This window comes from Petromyzon marinus, chromosome 34 (genome assembly GCF_048934315.1).
Source record: "Petromyzon marinus isolate PM22_M1 ecotype Great Lakes invasive population chromosome 34, UKy_Petmar_22M1.pri1.0, whole genome shotgun sequence".
Lineage (NCBI taxonomy): Eukaryota > Metazoa > Chordata > Hyperoartia > Petromyzontiformes > Petromyzontidae > Petromyzon > Petromyzon marinus.
The window spans coordinates 4,947,376-4,974,377 of NC_133700.1; the positions used below are offsets into that span (position 1 = coordinate 4,947,376).

Genomic DNA, 27,002 nt, shown 5'->3' on the forward strand with positions numbered 1-27,002 from the left:
TTCTGAACTGCAGTTTTGGCACTCAGTGGGGGCCCTTTACGCATATATTTACCACGAACAGCCCTTTTGTCATTATCCATCCACTGCTAGATGGAGGGACTCGCCTCACCGTGCACTTATTTCAGAGCAAATTGCAGGATCTAGCAGATGGACGATGTTGTGCGGTGCGGTGCCATACTTCAACGCTGTTTCACTTATGTATTCGTGAACGGGAGGAGCATAGACATCTGAACATAGTACGGTACAACAATGGATTTTGCTGCACTGCTCTCTGATGACAACATAGCCCCGCATTAGTCTAAAGTGCCCGCTTTAATCGTGGTTAATCCAGGCCACGTTCAAGATCATCCTCGCTTAGCTCCCGAGGAAAGATGAGTTCGGGCACATTGCATGTGATCTGATCCAAATATGGGCATGTAATTCCGAAGGCACACAAGGTCAAGAGAGCATGACGGCAAATTCCGTTGTCGTTACCACCACGCCTCACCATCACTTCCAAAGTTGGCACAGTCAAAGTCTGCTCTGGCAGTATCCCGCAAGCTACCATTGTGTCGCTAACAAACCTTTGTATGGAATGTCACGGAAGGCGCAGAGTCCCTGATTGCACAGGACAGCCACTCTTCAGAAAGGGCCCCGGTCCATGATTGCAGAGTGCAGCCCATTCTTAGTGAATAAAAAGCTCCCTATTACGGACTCAAGGAGAGAGTTTAACCACTTGCCTAGAGGCCCGCGGCATGTCTGCAACACAGCTCCCATTGCCCTAATTGGTCAATCACCCGCAGAGAAGCAAAGAGTGAGCGACGCAAATATTACCATCAGCGAGGACCACGGGCATACGGGGGTTTCCACCTGTCAGGATTTGACCCGGACAGACCGGGGGAATTGGCACCCATTTTTCGGGTGGCAGTACATCATGATATTTTGTCCACAGATCTACTTTGCAGTGTACTGCAAAAGTGCACTGCAATAGACCGATAGACCGACTGAGAAACGTTTTGGAGGGGGGGGGGGCTTCTCCGGTGGAAAAAGGTGGCAGCCCTCTAAACGCGAGCGTCAAATCTGAACGCGGTTATTGCAGAAAGAGTGAAGTGAGAATTCTGAGTGGCCATGAGATTTGGCTGCTTACACCGTGGGAGACGACGTTACCGTTTGGTGAACTGACCTTTTCTCCACAAGGGATGAAAATAGTGCCACAGAAGGACCCCGTATCACCCGCACCCCTGTTTCTCCTCTTATCTACGATCGCCCGCGGAAATTTCTCTCCAGATGTTTGGGGAATGCCTTTGTTATTAGCTGCAGCATTTTTCATTTTTAAAGGAAGCCAAACACCAAAGAGTCGTGTAACTCTTTTTTTTCTAAAAGGGTCATCCATTTGCAAGTTTGGGTCAGTTCCGTTGATCGGTGCTTAGCTTGTGTAATTAAACCGGAGTGCCTGGGAGAGAAAAAATAAACTGTGCATACGAGGAGATAACACTCAAAATGTTCGCAGGGACGGGTTCAGCGAACCAATTTTATTTACTGCCATCTTTGCCGCCAAGAGGATATCAGAATCAGAATAGGAATATGTATTCATCCTGGAGGAATCCAGTGAGCTATGAAGTTATTTTTCACAGACGTCCAGTAGGGGCGGGTAATAAGTTTCAAAGCGCTGCGTAATCCACCAACCCTCGCTGAGAGAAGATTTGAATGACGAGCGTGCGCCACTGCAGCAGCTAAGGCTACCTCCTTCCACAATCTGTTGGTTTATTATGTTTGTCGAGCCAGCTGGACCAGGATTGATCAATACTGAGCCCACTCTTCACCCAGGCAACTGGAGGGCAGCCGAAGCGTTTCTGACAAAACTTAAAACTAACAAAAACATATTTAAAGAATTACAGTTAATAGAAAAACATATATACAATAAGAAAACATGGCAATGGTCCTCATACTATCTGGGAGCACTGTTCCAGTCCTCAACCAGGCTGCTATTTTTTATAAACACCTTGAGAACCAATTTAACACCGCGAGTAAATTTTAGTAATTGAAAAGCAGTACTTGTGTACAGAAGGTAAAATTTTCCTTCAGATAATACATTTGATTAGATTAAATCTCGTGTGTAAACAGGATAGGTAAATTTGTCTTCGATTTCACTTAGTGAGCTGATTAAGGGTGCTTCGTGGAGTGAGGTACCTGGCATCTGAGATTAAACGGAAGGATGAAAAGGAATATCAAGACTCTCTCAAAAGTCTTGAGGGGCACAATGATGGAATATTATTTGGCTCTTTCGGTAAAGTCACGTAGATAAGTTCAAAGGAAATAACAAAAAAATTATAAAAGTTACAATTAAAAAAAAATCATTTTCTTTGAACCTATCTACGTGACTTTACCGAAATATCCAAAAAAATATGAATTCCTGCAGTCACGAAAGCTTTAAGTCAATGATAGAATAGATCAGAATTCGCATGCACACCGCTCAGCTGCTTTGATTGCGGCGGGCGTCCAGACAGCCCCGCATCATTTGAGGATCCGGCTAAGTGACAGCCACGAAGTAAGAGATAAAACTCACGCATTGTTGAGTCTTGAGTTTTGCCCCCCCCCCCACCGCTGCCACCCCCGCCGCCACCCCCGCTCCCTTCAACAAGATGACATAGATGGAGGTAATGCCGACGACTGAACCCGCGCGTGTGCGGCGGTGCAGGCAATCGCCAGGCACCAAACTTCGCCCCGGAGCCCAGAAACCCGCGACCGTCCACAGACCCCGTCTCGAATCTAATTTATCATTTCTGCGAGTCGGATCAGGCCCCGACACCCAAAGTGTGGCTCTATCCCCTCCCACGACTGCACAAAAAAAGAAGGCTATTTCGCACAGACTCCCATCTCTGCACGATCCACCAACCCCCACACCTCCGGGCTGCTGGATGACAAACATCCCTCGCGCAGACCCTGCACAGCCACCGCCACCCACCGCTGCTGCTGCTGCCGCCGCCACAAAACAAACACTTCAATCTGCGCTCAGACGGCGACGGCGCGATTGGGACAAAATTGGGAACGTATTAACAAACAAAAAAACCAGCGGGCAAAAAAAACACTTTTTTTCGCTTTTCTCCTCCAGGCGAGAGGCAACCACCCCCCACCCACACGAACCACCCCCCCCCCCCCCCACCATCCGCCTGTGGAATTTCCCCCGACGAGCCGCGACCACGTAAAGCGTGGGGGGCCGCCTGCGTTGTAACGGAGCCGCGTGCCGCGCCATCCATCACGCGGTTAGCCGCGATTGCTCGGCCCGCCAAGGCCTCCACCACCACCACCACCAAGTCCCTGCACCATTGGATCCGTTTCTCCCAACCACCCAACGACAACAACAACAGCCGCCGCCGTTCACCACCAAGTGGCCGTGACGTCACCCACATCGCTTGGTGCCACGCCAGGTGCACTTTGAGGCCACGTGAGGTTGCGGCAAGGCCCGCTGGCATGGAGGTTTCACGGGACAGACCCAGATGCCACGGGGTGACTGACAAGACGCGCGCTTTCACTTGGTGCCGCGCGGACGGAGAGAGAGGCCGGGATGCCGCGTCTCAGAGCGTTTGGGCAGCGTACAAGCTCCGTGGACCTTACTATTTGGTTCTTTCGGTAAAGTGACGTAGGTAGAAAAAAAAGATAATAGATCACGACGTTTCGATCGCAACAACAAGCGACCGTCTTCAGGTGAGAGGACCTTGTTTTTTCGTAGTCGTCGTCACTTAATAGGGACGGATCGGCACAGGGGTGGAGTTCAATTGAGCCAGAGCGCGTCGGTGAACACCATTAATTAAAAAACACACGTTCATATTGCGCATCCATGCAGTGTATGCAGCCCCAGGTACCCTGTGGCAGGTACCCTGCCCCCCCCCCCCCACCGTGACAGCTGTCCCTGTGCGGCACGAGGTAAACGCAGCACAGCCCAGCGAGTGGCGCACGAGTGGAAGGCCTTGGAGGCGGATATAGAATTGGTTTGGGAGGCGGATATAGAATTGGTTTGGGAGGCGGATATAGAATTGGTTTGGGAGGCGGATATAGAATTGGTTTGGGAGGCGGATATAGAATTGGTTTGGGAGGCTTTCGGCGGAGACTTCGTGCCAGTGGGGACGCGAGCTTGTTGACTGGCAGCGGATGTTCGAATCTGGCGGGTGAAGCAAAACCAACAACAGCAGCAACAGCAGCAACATCACCAACACCAGCACCACCTGAAGCATTATCTGGTAGGGCCAGCAATAGCTTTAGCGGCAACAGCATCACCACCACATCAGTTGTAGCCAGCCAGCAATATATTTAGCGGCAACAGCATCACTACCACAGCAGCTGTAGCTGCTACCAGCAGCAGCTATTACCAGCAGCAACATCATCATCAGCAGCAGAGCATCCATCATCCCAACGACGGTGGTTGTGACGACGGCCGCGTTGCCGCTGGTAATCGTGTGGCACGTCGTGGTGGCTGCGGTGGACGGTACCCCTGGTGCTGGTTGTGATGCGGTTCCTCCTCTCCGAATGACACCGCCAACGAGTTCGGGCCGAGGTTCACACTCTGGGTGGCTACTCACATGCATGGGTGGTAGCGATGGTGCTTTCGTTGTTGCTATTTTGGCTGTTGATTTTCATTCCCTTCGCGCACATCGTCGCGGGTGCTTTAAACCATCGGCTGTGCCATGGCTCCTGCCAAGAGGCGGGGCCGGGGGGGGGGGGGTTGCCGTGAGCGAAACATCGTCCGTGATTCACAGCGAGACGTAGGGGGGTCATGTTCTGGGCCACGTGGAGATGGCCCGCGACGCTCCCCGAGACTCGCTGTGCGGGAGCCGACACTTCTGAGGCGGCGGTGCTGTTGTTGCAACAGTGGGGTTTGTGTGTGGGGGGGTTGTATAGTGGTAGCGTTAGTTGTAATTGTTCAGCGTTGGCTGGAGTTGAGCTTCCCGTGGCGGTGATGGTATAGCGGCAAGCACTCCGTGCGGTGAGTAATGACTCCAGTTTGGCAGAGATGGCTCGTCGTGCCGTCCCGGGGATCAGCTCTATTTTCCATAACCAAACACGATTGTTTAACCCTGAGATCTCATCAGGAGGCTGAGAGTCGTGCGTGCGTGTGCCCACTGCGCAGTAAATATAGCTTTTTCGGTTTCATACAAAGCCTTGGGACAATGTATGGATTCAGAATGCAGAATGTATTTTGTTTCTGTATAGTGTACTGGTGGTGATAACAACATAAATAAATAATCCCAACCATTCTACATCCACCAATGGATGAATGCCTCCCCGTGCCATGTAGGTCATGTGGAAATATTTTGACTGTACCATCAGCGATCGGTGAGGCTTTGCTGAAGCGAAGGACCACTTTTTGATATAACTTTCCACTGATGTTAGCCGCGGTCAGGAATTGAACTCGGGACTCTGGGTTCGTGGCACAGAGTAAACCAATGTATCACCGCTCCATCACTAGCATTGCGGACAGTAATTTACCTTGTATCAGCCTCCGTCTGCAGCATACACTGCTGACGCAATCACCCTTACAGCCTCATCATACTCCTATCAACCCTTATATATTGCAGAGACGCAGGTCGGTGAAAATGCTGCATCATCGTCACCACAAGCAGCAACATAATCATCAACTTATCGTCACGAATTTACATTCCTTAATCCATCATCAGTTGATCATACACAATTCATCTCCATGAATAAAATAGCACATTCATCACCGTCAATGGAGATCAATTTGGCAGCTAAAAAGTAATGCCCACTTAACGTGAAAATAACACGTCCCCCCCCCCCCCCCCCGAAACTTACAAAATGAAATAAATCAGCGGGAAGCTTTATTTTTTTAAACATGTTACCATTGAGATGCTATAATTTCTAGCACCTCTTTAGACATGAGACGAGCATGTGGATCTCTGATTTAATGAGGATTTGTTTTTTTGTATTTGCCCGTTGTAAAAATGTGGTTGAGAATATCCCTCCAAACATCCGACGAGCTTCAGACAATAACAAGCGACGCAATAAGATGCTTTCTACTCCACGTGACGACGTTAATCCATGGCTGTGTCGGGCTGGCGGAGACTGTCAAGGCACATATTTGGCCAGATAATTACGTGGCCCAACCCAAAAAAAAATCAATCATAAATCATTGATATTGATGAGCAAAACCTGCATGTTGACTATGGATCTCTGATGGGATCTCTAGACAATAGAATGATCAACTGCTCCCCAATGATTACCTCGGGACAATGGACTTACAGACCGATCTCTGAAATGATATTCAGACCCACATAACTATTATCCAAACCATAATATAGCCCTGTTCATTATTAAAACGTCAATAACTACAGCCTTATAAGATGCAACGTGTCACATTTGCACTGCACCGGCGTATGCTAGGTTTAGCGAGTAACAATTTAACACATCAATTCATCGACTAAAACCATTTCCTAAACAACAAAACGCACGCATTAAAACGTCTGTAAGATTCGTACGCGTTTGATGTGCATGTAGCGACGTATGTAGTGGGTACACATCACCCCTGCTGCCAATGGAGACGCTACCATTCACCGCAATGTAAAAAAAAAAGATTAAATATCAAGGACATGAATCTCTTGGGTGTATGGGGATTGCCAGGGATTGCTTGAACATCGCCTTTCAGTTCAAAATGTGACTACAAAAGGTTTGCTGCCGTAGTGCGTTGCTGCATCGAATCATTGCCGTCAACGAAACTACTTGCTGTACTACCCACCTCGTTGCACAGCAGGCAGGCAGGTGTCCCATGCAAAGACAAAGACCCCTCCGTATAGACTACTGGGGCAAGTGCTGTTAGCGAGTAGCACCTCTGAAGGCCGGAGCGGCACGCGAGGGGATGGGTGGCCAACACCACGCCCGGCCGCCTTTCTCTCCCGAGTGGCGATGTTTACGCACCGCATCAGGTACTCATTTGAGGCTCAGTCGACCTAGGGGAGGCCCAGCAGCGATTCAGATAATCGTCAGTGGCCGTTGGCTGTTAGCGGGAATCAAATGCGGGTCACCGATTTCGTAGCGCAGCGTAGCGCTGACACACAAGCACGTGAGCACACGCACACGCGCCGTCTTGGCTGTCATCCCTGCGTCTCCGACACAGACATGCCAGTGACAAGGTCATCGATGGGGGGGGGGGGGCGACAATTACGCCCAAAACACCCGCCACCAAGCACCATCGCTTATGTCAGAGGACATCTGTCTACGGCGGTTAACATTGTAATTCATCAATTCTGCTAATTGCATGAGCCGGCCAATTATTTAATTGCCTAACGAACTGGCTAATTGTACACTCGGCAAAAGAATGGTTTGATTGATACAAATGCGGAGGAGCCAATAATAGCAAACGAGAAATAGACTGCTGCGATGCTACGTGCAATAATGCAACAACAAAAAAACGAAGAGGCCATTCTCAATCCACTGCTGGGTAGCGGTCGTTTGATTTAATTACATCATTGTGATCGGAGCCCAGGACAGGTTTAAGACATGCCTCGGCACTGACGTCAATCGCGGCAGAGAATTGAACTCCGGTCGACAAGTTCACAGCGCAACGCGCTAACGAATGTACCGCCACTCCTACCGTGTAGGAGAAAAATACGAATAATAATATAAATCCATAATAGAGGTTTTTTTTGGGTTAGATCGCGTAAATATGTGTCGTTAAACCCACCACCACCCGACACAGCCAACTAGTAAGGGTTGTCACGTAAACAGAACGTGGCCAATTCGTCACTAGTACAGCACACCGGTGTGTTGGAGAGCCAAGCCACAACATTTACAATCTGAGTACGACGTTTCGCCAGTAATTACAACCAGCTTCATCAGGCGACAGCCAGATTTGTGGAGAAGTCTTACTGTTTCGTTCCTTATATAGAGGCGTAGATGTGGTGGCATTTTCTGTTTACATGACAACCCTTACTAGTAGGCTGTGTCGGGTGGTGGCGGGTTTCACGACGCATTTATATATTTACGCGATCTGTTATGGATGATATTGGTCGCGAAAGCCTACTGCGTGTGTTGGACAACAATCTAAATATTGACCACCCACGATGTTCATCCAGGAAAGCCCCCACCCCCACAACGGAGCCTCTCGAAACTCCCTTGCACAAGAGGCGCTCCACGCGAGTGCGAGGCCGCTTTGGCCGCTTTCACGAGCGAGTGTCTGCTGGCTTCGCCGAGGCACACCGCGAAGGAAATCCCAACGACTCGACACGAGCGGGGCTGCATCCAACAAACGCTGCCATCTGCCGGCGACCTCGCAGCGCGGCCGCCTTGAGCTCCACACGACGGCAAAGCCATCGCGATCATCCAAGCCGGCACTGACCAGGCTTGGTGTTTTTTTTGTTGTTGTTGTTGTTACCTGCTTCGCTTTTGAGCGATTTGTCGAGACCGGGGTAAAACCAAAACAACAACAATAACAGCAATCGGGTCAACCCAAACGCTTGTCCGCACCGCTGCCTCAAAAACGCGTGGGCATTCGAAACCGAACGAGTGGTCGTGAAGTCGCCGACAGTTTGCAAAAAGGCGATTAACATCTACCGTTCGTACCGAGCGAGATAGAGAAATACCACAGCTATATGCGACCGATGTCACAGCACCTCGCCGCATTGTCTCCCCAATTACTGTCAGACGGCAATTATTCCTGTGTCGACGATGCCTGACCTTGTACGGGGCCATGTTTACAAACCATCCATCATTCCGCTTTGCATCTTCGTCGTCGTCGTCGTCTTCTTCTTTGATTTAAATGTCAAGAAAAAAATAAAAGTGCAGGTCACATTGCAAAAAGAAAAAAAAGTTTGATACAAAGTTGCAGATGCGTACGTGCGCTTTGAAGCAACGTTTTGATTAAAAAATAATTGAAGATTAAACCCACCGGAGGGGAATTGTCAAAATATAAAACACGACAGGACGAAAAGAATAAAAAAAATATGAAGTTAGATAGTTGGGATGATAAAGGCAGTATACTCCCAACAAAAAAAACACACGTTCCATTTGCAAATTACACAAGTCAGAGAAGTGTGTATGTTTTATCAGATTGGCCAAAAATGACAAAAATTCTATATTTTTGGCTTTGTTTGAAGACGGACAAGGAATTGTCAATTCTCAATTCCAAGAAAGTTAATTCCTGTAAAGTGGCACGCGACAAAGATCTCGCGAGGCTCCCTCCAACGGATCAATCCAACTAAGCATCTCCTTCAAGATCACACTTAACGTCTTCAAGATCCTCCATGGACTCACCCGTTCCCACCTCGCCAGTATCACTACTCCCCTCCACACAGTCTCCTACCTCTGCCCTCTCATCTCACTCCACTCCCCTCCACGTACTCTGCTACCTCTCCACTCTCATCTCACTCCACACACTCTCCTACCTCTCATCTCACTCCACTTCCCTTCACGCACTCTGCTACCTCTCCCCTCTCGTTTCACTCGGTAAGAGGTCGCTCAATCTCCTCCGCTGGTCACGTGGTCTGGAACGATCTTCCCCCAGACAGCGCTGTCCACTGTCGATGTATGAATAATGTCGTTATTTTTGTTGCATACATACACACACATACATTCACCTCCATTTTTCCAAATTGACGCGACAATCTCAAAGTGCGGTTGCGTTTAAGAGCTGTATAAATCCAAAATCGTATCGTGGTGCGTGTTTTTGTTTCGTTTGTTTTCCCCGCTTCGACGTAGAAGCTCAGCTGGTGACGAGGCTTTTGTCGGGCACGTGGGACGATGGCGATTGGACCAGGCCAATTGATGCAATGCCCCACAATGCAAATGCAGCGACGACGCGAGGCCCGGACCGGCGACTCTGGTGCCGACGAGGAGCGGCCCGAACAGCCGTTACAATCAATGACAACGGACCTCCCCGGTCCTCTTTGAGCGGCGTGATCTCTGCATCGTCTGGCTTTACGAGTGGTGGTGGTGATTCATACCGTCGAGTCTGAAACTTTCCGGGGGGAGTGGGGGGGTGGGTTACTGCAGGTTGGAGCTTTTGTAACGAGAGTACTCCGTTACCGTATTGTCTAGAAATATATTGAATATTTTTTTCCAGCAAATATCAATACAATTACTTTTTTTTCTGGATCCGCCACTGGTTTGACCATACTTCACCACGCTGGTCAGGGCCGGTTAGTAAAGTTGGGGGGTGGGGGGGGGGTTGGATCGGATATCGCTTGCCCACCGATTGTTATCCAGAGCCCTGGAATCATACTTAGATTTTCCCAGAGCGCTGTGTTTCCAAACCACTGCGCCACCAGGCTCTCCCGCTGTGCAGCATGTTATATACCGTACGTTGCACACACAGCATTAGGGTACGATATTCTACGTGCGCGTGATGTTTTGCGAGACTGACTTCGTTGAAGAACAAGTTTACATATGGAGAGGGAGGCTCCGAGGGCGTGTATACAATTACAATTTCAATTGTTTGCGCTGCGTTTGCTGGGTGTATTCAGACGACTTCTGTAACTTCTCCGCTGTGCCGTTACATTTCATGCCTAAGTGTTGCATTGGTTTTTTTTTTGGCAATTTTGTGTCATGTCGCCGACGCTGAAATCACAGCGGCAGCTGCCGAGATTACACCTAACGTCTGCGGTGAATTGGCATTAATTAGCGTTAATTAGCATTAATTAGCATACGCGGATGGGTTTGGACGGTAACCGCCGATGCGTTCCACCGTCGCGGCCCAAGTTTGGACTCATTTTTTTTTCGGGATCTTGGCTCCGATCGAAACTTACAGCTGGTGAATTATTCCTGAGATGGCTCTTAAACCGGCATTACAGACGCCTAATTAGCATGTGCAAATAATCAATATCAACCTAAAAAAAAACGAGGGCTCCTTTTTGAGTGGTCAGATATTGGTTAAAACAAAACAATCCCGGACGCGGATTTTCCTGACGGCAATGTTGGCAAAATGGGTAGTGGAAGAAAAAAGAAAACAAAAATAACAAAATAGCATTAATTACCGTATTCGAATGGCGCGTGGCCTTAAACGCCAAGGGGCTCGATATTTGGTATCATAATAAGGCACGGCCCACTCGTTTGCAGCACAGACAAAAGTTACGATAAAGCCGATTAAAGTGGAAGGCGTGTTTAATGGGCATTAATCAGTGCTCATTTGCATATGTAGATTACAGACACGTTAATATAACAAAGTCGTTGGCTTCGTTTTTATGCCTCCCAACACTGTTACGGGGTTTTCCTATAAATTTTACCTATAAATGCAAGACTCAAATGAGCCAGGTTTGGTTCATATTTCTCCCAGAGGAGAGAGAAAATGAAAAAAAAAGACACGCGTGCAGTTGGTGGGAGTTTATATATATATATCTGTGAATTTACAAGCCCAGTGGGTGCAGTGTGAGGGTGTGGGGGGTGGGGGCACAGTGGTTGAGCGAAGCGACAACGAAGCTTGGGAGCCCAAGTTCAGTTCCCCCCCGGTCGATCACGACTTACACAATCATGGACGTCGTCATCATCATCATCATCATGAGTGGTGAGCGATTGATATCTGAGCTGATCCTCCGCTTCACTGACCAGCGTGGTGAAGTATCGTCAAACATCCCCCACTCCACCCCCCATGACCGACAAGATGCGGCATGACTTTCATCTAGGTGGTGGATGACGAAAAGTCTGAGAATTGATATTATTTTATTATTATTAATAATATTCAGCATGAGGATAATAGTAATTCGCTTGTATTTTGGTTTTATGGGAAAGAACAACCTATTTTGCGGTGGCAAAGCATCCGCGGTAAAGCCATTCCCAGGTGGTAATACAATCACTCTTCAAGGTGCGCACAGCCTCACCACATCACACCTATGTAGCTGACGTCATCTCGCACGACACATGCCCAACAAACCAGAGGTGCAGACCACAGATTGTCCAGCTATTACATTTCTCAGGGTAACATTCTTCTACCATCGCTCACACCGTGGGATCCACATCACAGTGTCACGACTTCTGGGTGCTGAACGAATACATGATAATGTCGCATTCATCACACACACAAAGTGCTTGCCACAAATGAACCACAACACCTTGGCTGATCTCGGCACGGAGCATAAACCAGCACGCGAAACGTCGGTCATCCTCGCAGCAGCGGCTCTTTGCGTGGCCATCGAACAAAGACGGTCACCGCATCGCGCGGCGCTTTCAGATGCGCTTCTGTGGCCATCGGGAACGCTCTTCCTTCCGATATTAGGAATCCGCTTTAAAATCTAGATTGGAAACTCTTTAGAACTGCGTTTTTGTGTTCAGTTTGTTGTCCTTCCCCCCCCACCCCACCCCCCGCATCTCCGATTAGCACGGTTGGCGACGTACGGTGCGAACAAAGTTCAGCATACGACTTCCATTGCCAAGCGAAGGGGCCCCGCCAGGCATCAGCTATGCCGAGCTGCAAGAAGCAGCCGTGGCAGCGAGGGACGCGATTAGCGATATGCAGATGGGTTTGACGGTGACATCGACAGGTTTGAGTATTATTTGGCTTCAGCTCTCAATAAACAGAGCCAACTTTTCCTCTTTCTCCCTCTCTCTATCTCGCTCTTCCTCCGACAGCAAACGGCTTCACTGCCCTGGCTCTCCGATGCGGTTTTCGGGTCGTTACCGCGTGCTGTTCACGAGGTTCTTCAGACACTAAAGACAGTTCACGAAGAAGGACGTGAGACACTAACAACTGTTCCCGATGAAGATTGAATTTCCTGTAGAAGCCCCACCCCCCCCCCCCCTCCCCCATCAGCGCGTGCAGCGAAACGTCGGACATCGCGCAGAACAAAAAAAAAACAGCCGAGAAACGCATCATGGGGAGCGCTGTCACATCACGACCGCTCAACCGTACGCAGCAGTAGCAGCAACAGGAGCCCTGCCATCACTGTGCCTCCGTCGCAGTAAATTTCAAGACTGGACTTCCCTGCAGCGGGGCAGAACAAAATAAATAAAACAATAATTATTGTCGCCCGCGGTGGCCGTGGGCTCAGTGGTTACAGAAGCAGCGGGGTGCCCCCCCCCCTACCCCCATCCATACTCGGAACGTGTCACGCATCGCGGATGGAGTGGCCGGTGGTGGAAATGATGGCGCTCATCGATTCCTCAAGAGGAGCGGCCCCACCCCCGCCCAGCGAGGTTCCACCAACGCGACCGACCTCGAGCACACGGAGCGCGTTCCTCCCTCCCTCGTGGCGGCTGCCGCCTTGGGTTCTGCGATTGCCGCGCGCCTTGCGTCTGCTGGGGCGCGTGCGTCTCTCGTGGAGGAGCAGGGGAGTGGGGGGGGAGGCTCGTGAACGACGTTGCCGTGTTGACGGACAGCTGGTGAGGGAGGAACGGAGGGATGGAGGCTACCTTCCCGCAATGACAGTCGGGGGAAGGTTGCGGAGCACCGGGCGGATAAATCGCGGCAAGTTGGCGCGGTGGAGAACGCAATCCGGGGGCGTCTGCCAGTATCCACCTCCTCTAATGACCCATAAGGACCCGGGGCCTGGCCGCCGAACTTCTGCCAGTGAGAAGTCTGCCGACTCCGGGGTGGTCCGGGTTCGTTCTTCTTGTTGGCGAGCTGCCGGGTATAGTCGCGATTGGGGTCGCCGCGGTGTTAGGGCAGGACGATGTGACGATGTGGCGATATGACGATATGACGATGTGACGATAGGACGATAGGACGATAGGACGATATGACGATGTGACGATATAACGATGTGACGATATAATGATGTGACGATGTGACGATATAACGATGTGACGATGCGACGATGTGACGATATAACGATGTGACGATGTGACGATATAACGATGTGACGATGTGACGATGTGACGATATGACGATGTGACGATATTGACGATGTGATGATGTAAGATCCACGCTAAAATGCCACCGTCCGTTCGGGAATATGTCGTCACGTCGCGATTACTGTCGCTCGTTAATTGGGAGGGTAAACAACCTCGCATATATTTTATTTCGTTGACTAAATAATTGTGAAACAACAACACGAAAGTTCACGATAATCCTTACAGTTATGCAAAGTAGTTGATATTAACTTAGTGCTTTGTAAAATGTTTTCTGGAGTAACTGATGGCATGTTGATTATATGACCTGGTCATTTTACGGCAGCGTGTATTTTATGAGCATTTTATATTGTAGAGTTATAGCGCTTAGGAGCCTCATTGCAGGCTTAAGTCGACTGGCCCGTGGTCAAATGGCTCTTCAATCTCTATTCGTACTTAAAGTGCATCAAAGCACAGGATCAAGACGATAAAAAATGTGAAATACACCAAATTAAGGAAACGTAAACTGACGGCATATAACGTGGTAAAATTTACTGACGTATAAAATTATATCGTTTCAAGCCTAGTAGTGATGTAAGACATATTATAAATGCATACTTTTCTAACCTTGAACATGATACAACTCCAAACACGGTCAAAATAACTAAAATCGTCAATAACACAGCAGCCTAAATAGGAACAAATAAATAATAGGCGACGTTTCAGGCAATGGCCCTTCTTAATAGCACACCCTTTACGTACTGTGAAGGGATATATCCTGTTTAGGCCGCAATGTTTTAGATGAATGTGTCGAGTGTATTGTTAATTGTGCTCGTGCACAACTGCCAACACAGCCACAACAGCAGCACGACCAAATAATACGAGTAACCATAGCAGATAACCAAAGATAAGAACACCCTAGTCTCAACGTGCACCTAGCCTGGCACAGGTACTTTGGTGATGTCGCCTTGCACCGCCCCACGCGAACGGCTGGATGGTAGCTGTTGTGGATTTGAGAGTGTCCGAGAGAAAGAGAGAGCCAGAGAGAACACGTGTGTGCGCGCGTGTGTGCCTGTGTGCATATGCGCGTGCGTCCTACCGCTCAGCCACGCGGCACGGGGATCACGTGCCACAAAGTCCTCGCTGAAGATGTCCTGCAGAGTGATCTTGGCGTGGATCAAACTCGGGTCTTCATCTGCAACCCGCACAAACACAAAGGAGAACATGGCATAGATCAATTCAATGTCCTTTTTTGCTCAGTCAAAGCCAATCAAAATTCATCTGAAGCAAAACTTTTCTCGAGTGTCGTTGATGGGTCGCGTGTGTAAAATAAAAATAGGCCGAACATGTTTCACATTACAAAAAATAAATTTCCCATAGAGCAAACAGCCTTGCATCTTGAGAATGAGAACATGACAAACTATGTTGATTCAGAGATTTGTTTACATCATAAAATTGGCGATTGTATCACATGTACAATTTTTTGTTGTTGGCAATTATTGCCCAAATACTTAGTGACGTTATTATCTGGGCGTTAGCGAGCTGCGCGGTAAACTCCACACAGATTGATTTTAGGGGTTTTGCACTTTCCTTGCAAACATGCGATGTTTCCACACGTGGATCGTTTATCGGCTCCTTTTAAAGTCCAGCGAGGTTCCGTATACACATTGACCAATTATTGACCAGCGGTAGGGTGAGCGGCGGATTAACTCAGACAATCATCTTTATCGGGGTCAATAAAATGAAGCTCCATTTTGTGAGCAAGTCAACAGCAGTGGTCCTATGGATAAACTCGTCCCCACCATAGGAATGTGGAACACTCCGCCACTGGCTCACGGTTGAAAGCAGGGCAATGAGCATAAATTCCTCAATGGTGATTAGGGTAGAAAGAAAAAAAAACACACTCCTGTTCTGATATTGACCAGCATAGTGAAGTATGGTTACCGACCGGCACGACGTCGGAACAGCCATGATCCATCAGATAATTTGCCATGAGGATGACAGCGATCATCATCATCGTAGATAATGACCAACTGGGGAATCCGATCGCTCAGCCGACCCATTTCTCCCCCCACCCCCTCCACCCCCATCTGTGTCCCTCGTCCACGGCTCCTTGTCCACAACATTAAACTCGGGATGACGCCCAGAGGCCACGTAACGTCAATCAATACCTTTATTATACATTCCAAAATTAACCATCCGTCCCCCCCATTTTAGCAGACGTCTCCAAACCCCCGCGAAGGATGGCCTTCTGGGTATTTTGTACACGTAACGATGTAGGGTTACGGGCCAGTCCCATATGAAATGTACTTCCCCAAAAGTGAAAAAGGAATACAAATGTTTCCACACAAACCGCCATTCAATAAATGCGAAATGTAAATATAACACCCACGACATTTCGCAGTGAAACCATATAAAATACAAACAGTGTTATTGCATTCAAGATTATGCCCAATGAAACTGTAACAAACGCTGAAAATGTGTATTTTAAAAAAAATGAAAAATCACGGTACCGTATGGAAATGTTTTCACAATAAGCAATACAATAGGCAATGTGCGACTAATGTGTACACGAAACAATATACATAGACTAGGAATGGGCGCCAATGTTTGACAAAACAACACATGACACACACCATAACACCATTAAATATCTCAAAAAAGCCTGATATTTCACAATAAAATGCCACATTCAATAAAATACAATAAACACTGCACCGTGAACTTTTACATTGACCAATGTGAAATAGAGACGGAAAAACTTAAACAATAAAAACCAAGTTGATTTACCACAGGGTCATGCAATGAGTTCAGATTTACGAGGCTGACAATACTCCAGAATTTATCTTTTATTTATGGGGTAGGTAACGATGTTCTGGTCAAATGTATGTCATAAGACCCTCCACCACTCGATGTAACCGGACAGATTAAACTGTCACCTGTACGATGCACAAAAATGTAACGAACTTTCGCAGCAATTATAATCGTGACATTTCTCTTGCAAACTGTGCCCAAGCTTCTATGGGACAGACTCCTGGAAGTCAGAATAAAAAAATACATATCGTGCCATATCATTACGTACCCCTCACACAAAAAAAGTTAATTAAGAATTGTAAATATTGGTTGCAAAAACAGTTGTTATGTTAACTCAATGGGCGCCACGGGGGGGGGGGATATGTTAAATTCCTCGCCTGGTATGCAGGCGTTCGTGGGTTCGCTCCCAACCGTTGTCAAGTGGATTTTTCTCCAGGCTCTCCAGTTTTTTTCCCTCCGACATTTAGAATCAACATGCATTTAAAGTATTTGTCTGCAATACATTTCCACTTGACAAGCCACTTCGTTGAACTGCTATTTGTGGCCAGGTCGCTTCTGAAAAAGAAAGAGCTATATAGCTCAGTGGGCCTTACCTGGTCAATGAAAAATGTAGTTTAGAAGTAAACTCAGAGTTGGGATGCACAGACATTTATCCCCCCCCCCCCCCCTCCGCAATTATAATTTTAAGTGATATAACAGACAACGTATGGACAAGAAGATGTCGATGTGGTAACGCGAGATGAGACGTAGCAAGATGACAGGGATGTGACATGAGGGGTGGTTTTGCGATTAGTTACAAGCTCAAATTTAACTTGGGATATTCATTATTCAGATGTCAATTTGAGCTGATATTTGGTAGGTGGGTGGCTCAGGTATGAAAGCGCTGAGCTGGCACTGCAGAGACGATGGGTTTGAATCCAGGCAGTAAAGATTGTGATTAAAAATCAGGTTCTCACGTTTTTAAAAGTTGACGGTCTCAGCGTGAGCTCCAAGGACTGCACAAAAAAAGAAAAATCCATCAAAACCATGTTGGGGTTTCCACTTAAATTTGCCTCAACTGCAGTTCTGAGAATGTTAAATGTCGGGCTGGCCGTCATGTGCCGGAACACTGCTGATATCGTTGGACCAGAAGTCACTTGAAGGGCTCTACAGGAGGTAGGCTCCCCTACGACTCGGCAGATAGATCCGTAGCACGGAGATGTGCGCTGCTCCGAGGAGCTTCCGAATGGATTCTTCCTTTCATGACAAGATACCGATAACAGACGCCGGATCTAAATGGTAAAAAATATATATTTTATTAAGCAGATTCTAATTAAAGAAAAATACTCTTCACGTGCATTCTATACTTTCCCATTGTCCTACAATGGTTGCCTCCGCCGGCTTGCTTAATAAGCTGACAAAATGGAAAATAAGCAAAAGAAATGCATATAAACATCGGTAATTACATACTTTGGTGTATTCATTAGTACGTGTTGTTTTTTGTATATGCCGTGGTGATAATTAGAATGGATTAATTTCGTAACTAATTGATAAACGGTCTTCATGCCATTATTGTTTACAGAGAACATAACGCGGATAGCCAGAAAATTGCTCAAATTACAAACGTGGAGGCGAACATATTTCGCATTCGTCACTCTCTTAACGAGGGAGTGAACATGAGAGCCAGAAACGCAACATTCTTCCAAAAAAAAACACCCGCGTGTTTGAATTACCCTTTGCAAAACTTTTTTTTCAATATAACAATAACAGCTTTTCTTTCAATCCTCCATGGAAAGTTAAACAATGATTAAAGCAGCCGTCGGTTTGATTAGAAAAGTAACTATTTTAGAAATCAACTAAATTAATTCGTACGGTAGAAAATAAACCAAAAAGGGCCGTTAATGTCTCTCTTGACAGCGGAACGGAACCCGCCGATGGCGTTAAAAGTCAAAATAATAAGATTTAACTACTCGCCGTCACCCAGCGTTTACATGTCAATTGAACATTCCCCAGTGTAATTCACAACCACCGTGAACATAACAGGAGCATTATTTGCACATCGCAAAAAAGGCTGACATTGTTAGAAACTACAATCATAATAATTTATGCTGCCCCGATGCAATCCGGAGGTCACCAGTTTGATATGAACTCCCGAACTTGGCAGTTCAAATAAATGGTGCAAGGTGCTCAAATCCTCCCATCGCCACGGTCCGACTGGCACGTCCCACCTCTTCCAAATAAATTTGGGGCCGGCGTGGAAGGAGTAGGTCAAAAACTCCCTCAAAGGGGCTCTCTAGAACTCCCACTACACATTGAAATAGTATCCAAAATATAGCATAAAAATATTACAAATCTAATATTTGAAAAAAAATCAGTAAACTGAATATTTCCATATATTTAAATAAATCCCATACTGGCGTCTATGGGACAAAAAAATCTGAAACACTTTTCATTGTACAAGGTGCACGCAGACAGCCACACGATGAACTTAATAATTCACCTCACTGCATTAACTTAAAATCTGCCCATCTGAAAAAAGTAACCTGCACGTTACTCAAATTGTGATTACACGCAAGACAGCAAAGACATGGAATCCCAACTCTTGCAACAGCGTGGCAGGACCCTCCTTAAAAACATACAATCTTGAGACTCGGTGAGACTTCCTCAGGCAAAGCAGCAACACAAAAAATATAAATATATTTGAACCAAAGGCTACATTCGGGACAATGATATTTCACGAGTTATTTTTTTATTTCTAGGACAACGCTAATTTACAACTGTAGGGGGTGTATAATGAGTTCTTCACTTGTAATTCATGGGTGCATGCAGGTGCTAAAAATGAGGCTCCGGTTTTCCTTACAAAAAAAGCAAATGCATCACCTTGCCCTTGCTCATTAAAGTTACGACTGAGGGCTCTCGCTTCTGTCCGACCCGCTTTTGGAATACTAGGGTGGACAGTTTGCTCTGTGCAAACTGTCCACCCTACATTCGATTGTCTTGTAAAGTATAGCACTTTATTAAATATTTCTTGGTTGCTCCGATTGATCTTGTTTTGTATGGAGTGTGATTTTTCTCCCCCCCCGCGCACGTACAGAAAAAAGGCGGTCTATTTCATCATAACTTTAATTATCGGTATTCCACTATAATACAATCCGGATATATTATAGGGATGGCAACATTGTATTTCAAAGTCTATATCTGTCTCCCACTAATCTCATCGCTGCCATACTACGCTGTTTTAACTCGATCGCCTGTTGAGAGGAACCGCACGGATAGGGTCGTTCGTAATCACTGGGTTATCTGTAAATTAATCACCCTGTACGCGCAGTGCCGGATTACGCTAGTGCGGGGCCTGTAACGTGTGTTATGAAGGGGCTCTAGATTTAAAAAAACACACAAATATTAAAAGACAAAATGTGTAACTTGCATAGTAAAGTAATTGTATTTTTTCACGTGATATCCAGCCAAATAATACGACAAATCGCTAACCTCAAACACCCAGTCGTTCATAAAAGTTGAAGGCAGTAGAGTACTATGGTTATAGAGCAAGTGCAGAATCACTGAAACCGGAATTGATAGCTTGAAAGCATTTAGCGCGGGGCCCTTGAAAGTGAGCGGCCCGTAGCATATGTTACTTTTGCTACAAAGTTAATCCAGCACTGTGTACGCGTTCCAACTGACGAAACAATGAAGGTGGAGATCGTTCATCGGAGAGGAAGAAACGCCACGAGCAAGCAGCACTTCACATCGCTCCCAGGTAACGCCTTCTGAAGACGGCACTAAAGAACAACTACAGGAGCCCATTCGTTGGCAATTCTCTCTTTAGCACTCAGATTTCCGCACCTCCGATTCGCACGGTTGGCTTTCGCGCAACCGTGCGCGAAATAAGTTCAACATACGTGCATATGTATTAACACCCATGTTTAAATGGAGGTGGCCCTAACATCCCAACGTGGGATCACATAGCTTGGGCAATTGTTGAGGTTGGTGCCGGCTTCCCGTCCCGTTTGTTTGTAGTCTCATGCGCGTTACAAATTCTACGCAGAGTTTTGATCTGCGATTTTTTCGCGAATGATGCCGAATACAGAAACAACATTATCATCTTATTCTCATCTTCTTCTACACGACTAGAGCACACATTTACTCGGAGCGCTAAAAGTTATATTTTTTCCCTGTAATATTAAAATGCAAGAAAATGCGCTGACGTGTACTCTTATATTCTGTAGGATTTAGGAAACATTCCCGGTAAAAAGATAACATTTATAGGAGCACAAATTGATCATCACATTTGGCTTCGTACGATGCAAAAAAAGTTCGACACACGTAAGTTCGAGCAATTTTGAATTAACTGTGCCAGTCTTCTCCTTTATCCCACATTTTTGATGTCGCTATCTATTATTACATCTTCCACCGTCTCAAGTCAATGTTTACTGGTTGCACGGAAAATACCGTGGAGCAAAGTTTCCCAGCTGGTTTCAGCGACAACGGCCCGCAGCCACTGGCAGAGTTATTGCCGGGGTGGGAAGGAGCCCAGCCAACCAGGAAACTCGACATAGATTATACCAACTATAATCACCCAGGGAATGTCTGTCCTTAACGCTTGTGACATCACTCCACATAGACCAGCCCCACCCCCCTCATTAATAATCATGAGCAGGTGACGTTCTCCAAATGGAACCCCCCCGTTATTATTACCTACTCTAATGAGCCAAGAATGTCTGTGTGCAACGCTCGTGACGTCACTCCACGTCGACCAGCCCCTTCATTAATAATCATGAACAGGTTATGTCCTCCACATGGACCCCCCTTCATTAATATTCATGAGCAGGTGACGTCACTCCAAATGGAGCACCCTCCCCTCTCATTAATAATCATGAGCAGATGACGTCACTCCATATCGAACATCGAACAGCCCCCCTCATTAATAATCATGAAGAGGTGACGTCCTCCAAATGGACCACCCCCATCATTAACAATAATTAGCGGGTGACGTCACTCCACATGGTGGGGGGGGGGGCGAGGCGCCTTCTCCCCCCTCCTCGGCGTCAACTTGAACCCTCACTACAAAGGCAGAACCCTGACGTCACGTGATCTCCGTGACGCTGTAGAGACATCAAAGTTAAAAAAGACGTCCTGATGAAATAGGTATGTGTCACCGCACCCTTACAAATTTCACACGCATTAATGCAATTATTATCACGTCGCGGTTTGCTTTTCGCTTGCAAGTTTCAGATTTACTGCAAAACAGCCGCCCTTGGACGGGCAAAAGGCTAGTTATGTAATATTCGTAGAAAGGTTCAACATGCCTCATCAACGTCACGAGGTGGTGAGCCTCTGGTGCTCTTTGCAGGGTGTTTGTCGCATTAATTTCGCGAGAAGCGAATATGCAAACATTTAAAATTGTTCTTGTGTTTAACCAGCTGTGGCCTCAAGAAACCAGGATCGCCGAGTCTCATTTAGAAAACGTGTCCTGGAAGGAGGTAAAGGGGAAGCCCTGAAAGTGCTTGCTCGACGCTACTGCTGTGGAAGCCCCCCCCCCCCCCCTCTAGAGGGCGTGCTAGACAGCCCCTCTCGAGAGCGCAGAAATTAAAATCGAGCCATAAAAACGAAGCAGAATTGAAACGTGAAGAGGCTTTTTATTCGGGGAATTATCGGTCACCGCTGGCAAGCATTCATCCTCCCTCCAAGCTACCCCTCCCCCCACCCACCGCACGCCTCCAATTAAGGGGCATGATTCAATTAATGAATCGATTATTTCGGGTCTATTTTTTTTACCACATCATTTGCATTATTCCCGTTCGCTCCATCTCGTTAGTACATTCTATCTCGCTTCATTAGCATACATCTAAATATAGCACGTCATTTCCATTATTTTTTTTAAAGCAACGCTGGAGAAAGCAATCAATCCCTACACGTGCAATTTGAAGAGCGTGTCGCAAGCGCATGAAACCGTTTTCAATTGATTAATCGATGCAACTTTTACACGCCTAACAGTGACTGGGTTGAGACCATCAATCAACTCATTACACTCGGAAGCCTGCTTGTGTCACGGGTGGCTGCCCAGATTTGAACGGTCCCAGGATCTCAGAGGCGCTGTCTCTCCGCGCTCCGACCCGTCCATTATTCCCTTGACTTATCGCCCACGTAAGGCCTCCGTTATAACGCGCGAGGGCCCAATAATGAGGCCTCCGTTACATCGCGAGCCCCATAAAAAGGCAGTCTTGGTTATAATTCATGCGCGCTCCCTAACACCCAAGTCATAATTGCGGGCATCCATAACGAGCCAGCTACCCAAGGGCTGGTGTGGAACGCTTCCTCGCGTTCATTTTACATCGCCACCGATCGTTGATTCTTGTGGCTTTCAAGAGGAATGTAAAAAAAAAACCCAAGGTGTACGTGCACACGAGTCGCTGTGGGATTGGAAGCACAGGCGAAATGTGTTGAACGCACCAGGGAACAACCGGCAGTGCGCCACCGCAGCAGAAAATGCGCGTTTGGGTTGCGGGCGGATATCCGACGGTCGGATATGCGACGTGCAATTACACAGTAAAACAAAAAAAACCACAACGGGTCATCTTATCAATTAGTCACGGCCGTGCGTTAATGCGCAATGAATATTAATGAGCTTCTAGGCCAATGGCGTCACTGGGTGGCACAGCCCCTCCAGGAGCGCGTGCTGGCGACATGTTAGTCGGGCGACGCAGCCTCTGTGCGTTGTAATAGGAATCTATTTGGGTGTTCGAACATCGTAAACACGCGTTTTTCTTATTCTTCGTTCTTTCGGTAAAGTCACCACGTAGAAGGGAAACAAAATAATAAAAATATAAAACAATAAAATTCTCACGACGTTTCGACTGCAACGAAAGCGATCATCATCAGGTGTGAAAACCACAACGCGTTTTCTTGCCAGAGGCACATGAAGCCTATTCTTGTCTTCACCGCCCTCCCCGACATCATGTTGATACTGGCAAAAAAGAAAGGTCCCGAAGAAAATCACTGCTCAATCGGTGCTCGCCACACATTGACACGTGCAGTCTTTGTACCTGGCGCCTGCTGGCGTTGTTCTTCGGTCTGACACTGGTGGTGCCGAGACACAATGCCAGGAAGAAGGCTGCCTCTGGTATAGGCCAATCGGTGTCAAAGACAATCCCTATGGAGTATTATCTGAGCATCCTCGTTCGCATGTTTTTTTTTTTCCCCACAAGTGTGTGTTGTTAATACAGACTTGATCCCTTGCAATATGTGTGTCTGAACATCTTAACACCTGTTTTATTTCCAGAAAGGGTAAAGCCTATCGTTAGATATATTTATTTTATCATTATTCACGTGCTACATCACGACGCCGATGACTATAGACCACGGGAGGACGGGGACGGCGGGGGTGATAGTGGCAATAGATAAACGGTGCAGCCCTGCAATATCCTGGCTCACGCCACTGCTGGCGGAAGGGCCTTTACTAGATGGAGCTCTAGAGGGAGGCCTTCCAGATGGTATTTTGACCTACTCTGCAATACCGGACGAGGTGAGAGTTACCCACAGTTTCCCTCCGACCGCCACGCATCCTACCGATCGAAAAACAACCGGTGTACCCATTCATACCGGGAGGGATGCAAGAGACTTGCACCGTTGTTTCAACCTCCACTCCAGTGAGATTGTGTCGAACCCGCGACCCTCTGGATCACATGTCCATCGTGCTCGCCAATTGCACCGCGGACGAACCCATACACGAAGGATCCCCGTGTTCCAATTCATTGCACTAACGAGAGTTTCATTATTCATTACAGATGAATGCTCGCGTTAACCAATCCCCCTAACTGGCTCCATACCCTCCCCCACACCTCCAGCCCTCGCTTGACCCCGCCACGGACTCCCTCTGCTCAATCATCCCCGGGACTCCACTTCACCACGCGTGCGACCGAGGTCAACGGTGAACAGGGCCACGCGTCACGAGCAGGCGCCACCGTGTGCCGGCGGCAGTCTCCAAATGTTGCCCAATTTTGAGAAATTACGCGGAAAGTACCCAAATGGGAACACACATAGCGCTCCTCGCCAGCACCCCCACCTCCTCCTGCGGAAACCTTGGCAGGACCCACCTGAAAAGTGGAGTCACGAGACACGGCGAGGCTTCACCTGGGTTTGCAAGCCTCATCAATAAAGGTGAACAATTGCAGTGGCCATCAGGAAAACCGTGACTCGGGGCCGAGTTGGAAGGCGGCCTCAGTTTTGGGCCGACACCTCGATTACTGTAGACCATACCCAGTTCAGAATTCCTCAGCCAGCGCTGGGTCTATATTATCGGAACTGTGCAGTCTCCTGTAATAAAGTCCATCACAGCAACAGCACCGGCATCAGAAATCGGCGCAAATCAATCCCCGCTGCCACCCGAACACAGACGCCGATTCCCCGGACAACCCTTCCGCGTGTGCTCATGTTAAGCGCACGCGCATGACCAAAGAGCAGCACGCATGAACATTGTCCGTAAGTTAACAACGTCACTGTGATGTTTGCGGTTTATTATCATGCATTTTCAGACCTTTACGTGTCACTGTTTGATAAAGACTTCTCCACGCTGTTGTCGGTCATGGGGGCTGTTGTTGAAACCATACTTCACCACGATGGTCAGTGCGGGTTCTCGTGAGAATGCCAAGGATGGTGTGTGGGCGGGAGGGGGGGTAGGGTTCAGGACCGGTTTTAGATAATCGCTCACTGGCAATCCAACTCCGCATCGCCCGGTTCGTAGCACGGTGCGTTAACAACTGCGCCACCGCTCCACCCACACGGAGACGCAGCACCGGGTATGCCGCTCATTACCAGACCTCAAGGTGCCGGGAGACCCTCCAACCTTCAATCCAACCAGTGCACACGCGCAATGATTACCACGACCGGGTGACACCAGCACGAGAATCGATGTGACATCTGGAAACCGATGTCCTGAGCTCCCCGTACCCCCCTCCGCGTGTCCACACCCCCCCCCCCCCCCACTCGGAGCCCCGTGTTTATGGAAGAGGCCACCACCTGCAATGCGAGCACGCACTTAGCCGAGCCGCTCACCGAGCACTCCTTTTGTTGTCGATGAGTTATGGCTGTAATAGGAGAGAACACTCTCCTGTGTGTGTGTAGAGGCCGCTGCTGCTGTTCCTGCTGCAGGGGATAAGAGTGGTGTGGGGTGGAGGCTGCTGGGTTATAAAATGTCCATAAGGAGCTAAGAGCGCGGTGCGCGTGCGTGCGCAAAATTTGGCGTTCGCTGTAAGTAAGCGGCCCCCCCCCGGCCCCCCCAGCCCCCCGCCCCCCCCAGCCCCCCTGGCCCCCCCACCGTCCCCGTTGGTTCACGGTGCGTGCCCGTGTGCCCGACTCGCGAGACGAGCCCCAGACCACCACAGGGCCAACATATCGCAAAAAAAAAACCCTAACAAAAATCGACGCAAAAAAATGAAACGCAATCGCTACAACGTTCGCTCGTTCGGGGGGGGGGGGGAGGGGGGGGGTGAAGAGGCGTAGTCGTAAAGCCGTCGCGGTGCGTCCTGTGTGCGTGGTGCGTGAAATGGTTCGTAAGGCTGGATTTGCAATCTCTGAAACAATGGTGCAGGTTTCTTTAAAACAAAACAAAAAAGCGCGCCACGACCTCTCTGTTCAGCCAGCAGTATAAGTGGGCACTGCGTGCGGTGGGGTAAAGCGTGGGTAACCCCGATCTCTTTTCAAGGATGTCTGGCCAGTGTGCAAGAGCAAACCAAAAAGCCCTCTAGATCGTCAGTGGCTCTTAACTTTGACTGCAGCCTTGCACACCTTTGGTTCTCAATCTTTACTAAATGTACAATGATAATAAATGCACAGGTTTGATGAGACAAAGTAGTTGTACTTACGTGCCCGTGCTAAAGTTGTGTTTCGATGATTTACCTTCTAAAAAAATATATGGCCATGTCTCGCACCCCAGGTTAAAGGCTACTGCTCTCTCTCTCTCGAGGGGCTGTCGCCTAAAGCTCCTTCTCGTGGAAGCCATTCCGCCAACAGTGGCCTGGGCAAGCAATTGCAGGGCTGCACCTTTAACCCTCACGGTGCAGGGCATTGTTGCCCGGGTAAATATATTGCGTAGAAATATGAAACGGGCACACACACACGACAGGAGCGGCGCACGTTTTTATCTCACGACGTATTGAGTCGAGCGGGGATCAGTCTGCGGTAGTCTGGGGGGTGACATCAACGCTGGAGGCACGGGATGGATGACCGCAATTCAGCGGAGTGGTGGTGAATGGATGGTGGCTCCGGTTTTGTGGCGATTAATCTGACTGACAAGGGGCTAGAGCAGTGTCATAATCCTAACCACCGTGCTGACCCCTAGTCCACCAGTGCTGACCCCTAGTCCACAGTGCTGACCACTAGTCCACCAGTGCTGACCCCTAGTCCACAGTGCTGACCACTAGTCCACCAGTGCTGACCACTAGTCCACCGTGCTGACCACTAGTCCACCA

The 27,002-nt window shown here is 48.1% G+C and overlaps 1 protein-coding gene across 1 annotated transcript in view; it reads right to left on the reverse strand.

Annotated features, from left to right (window-relative positions):
• Positions 1 to 27,002, reverse strand: part of LOC116948618 (inactive dipeptidyl peptidase 10-like) — a 681,203-nt gene that overhangs the window by 491,504 nt on the left and 162,697 nt on the right. The window contains exon 3 of the mRNA XM_032965456.2: positions 14,843 to 14,938. Within this exon, the coding sequence (XP_032821347.1) occupies positions 14,843 to 14,938 (96 nt within the window). The remainder of the gene's footprint in view (positions 1 to 14,842; positions 14,939 to 27,002) is intronic.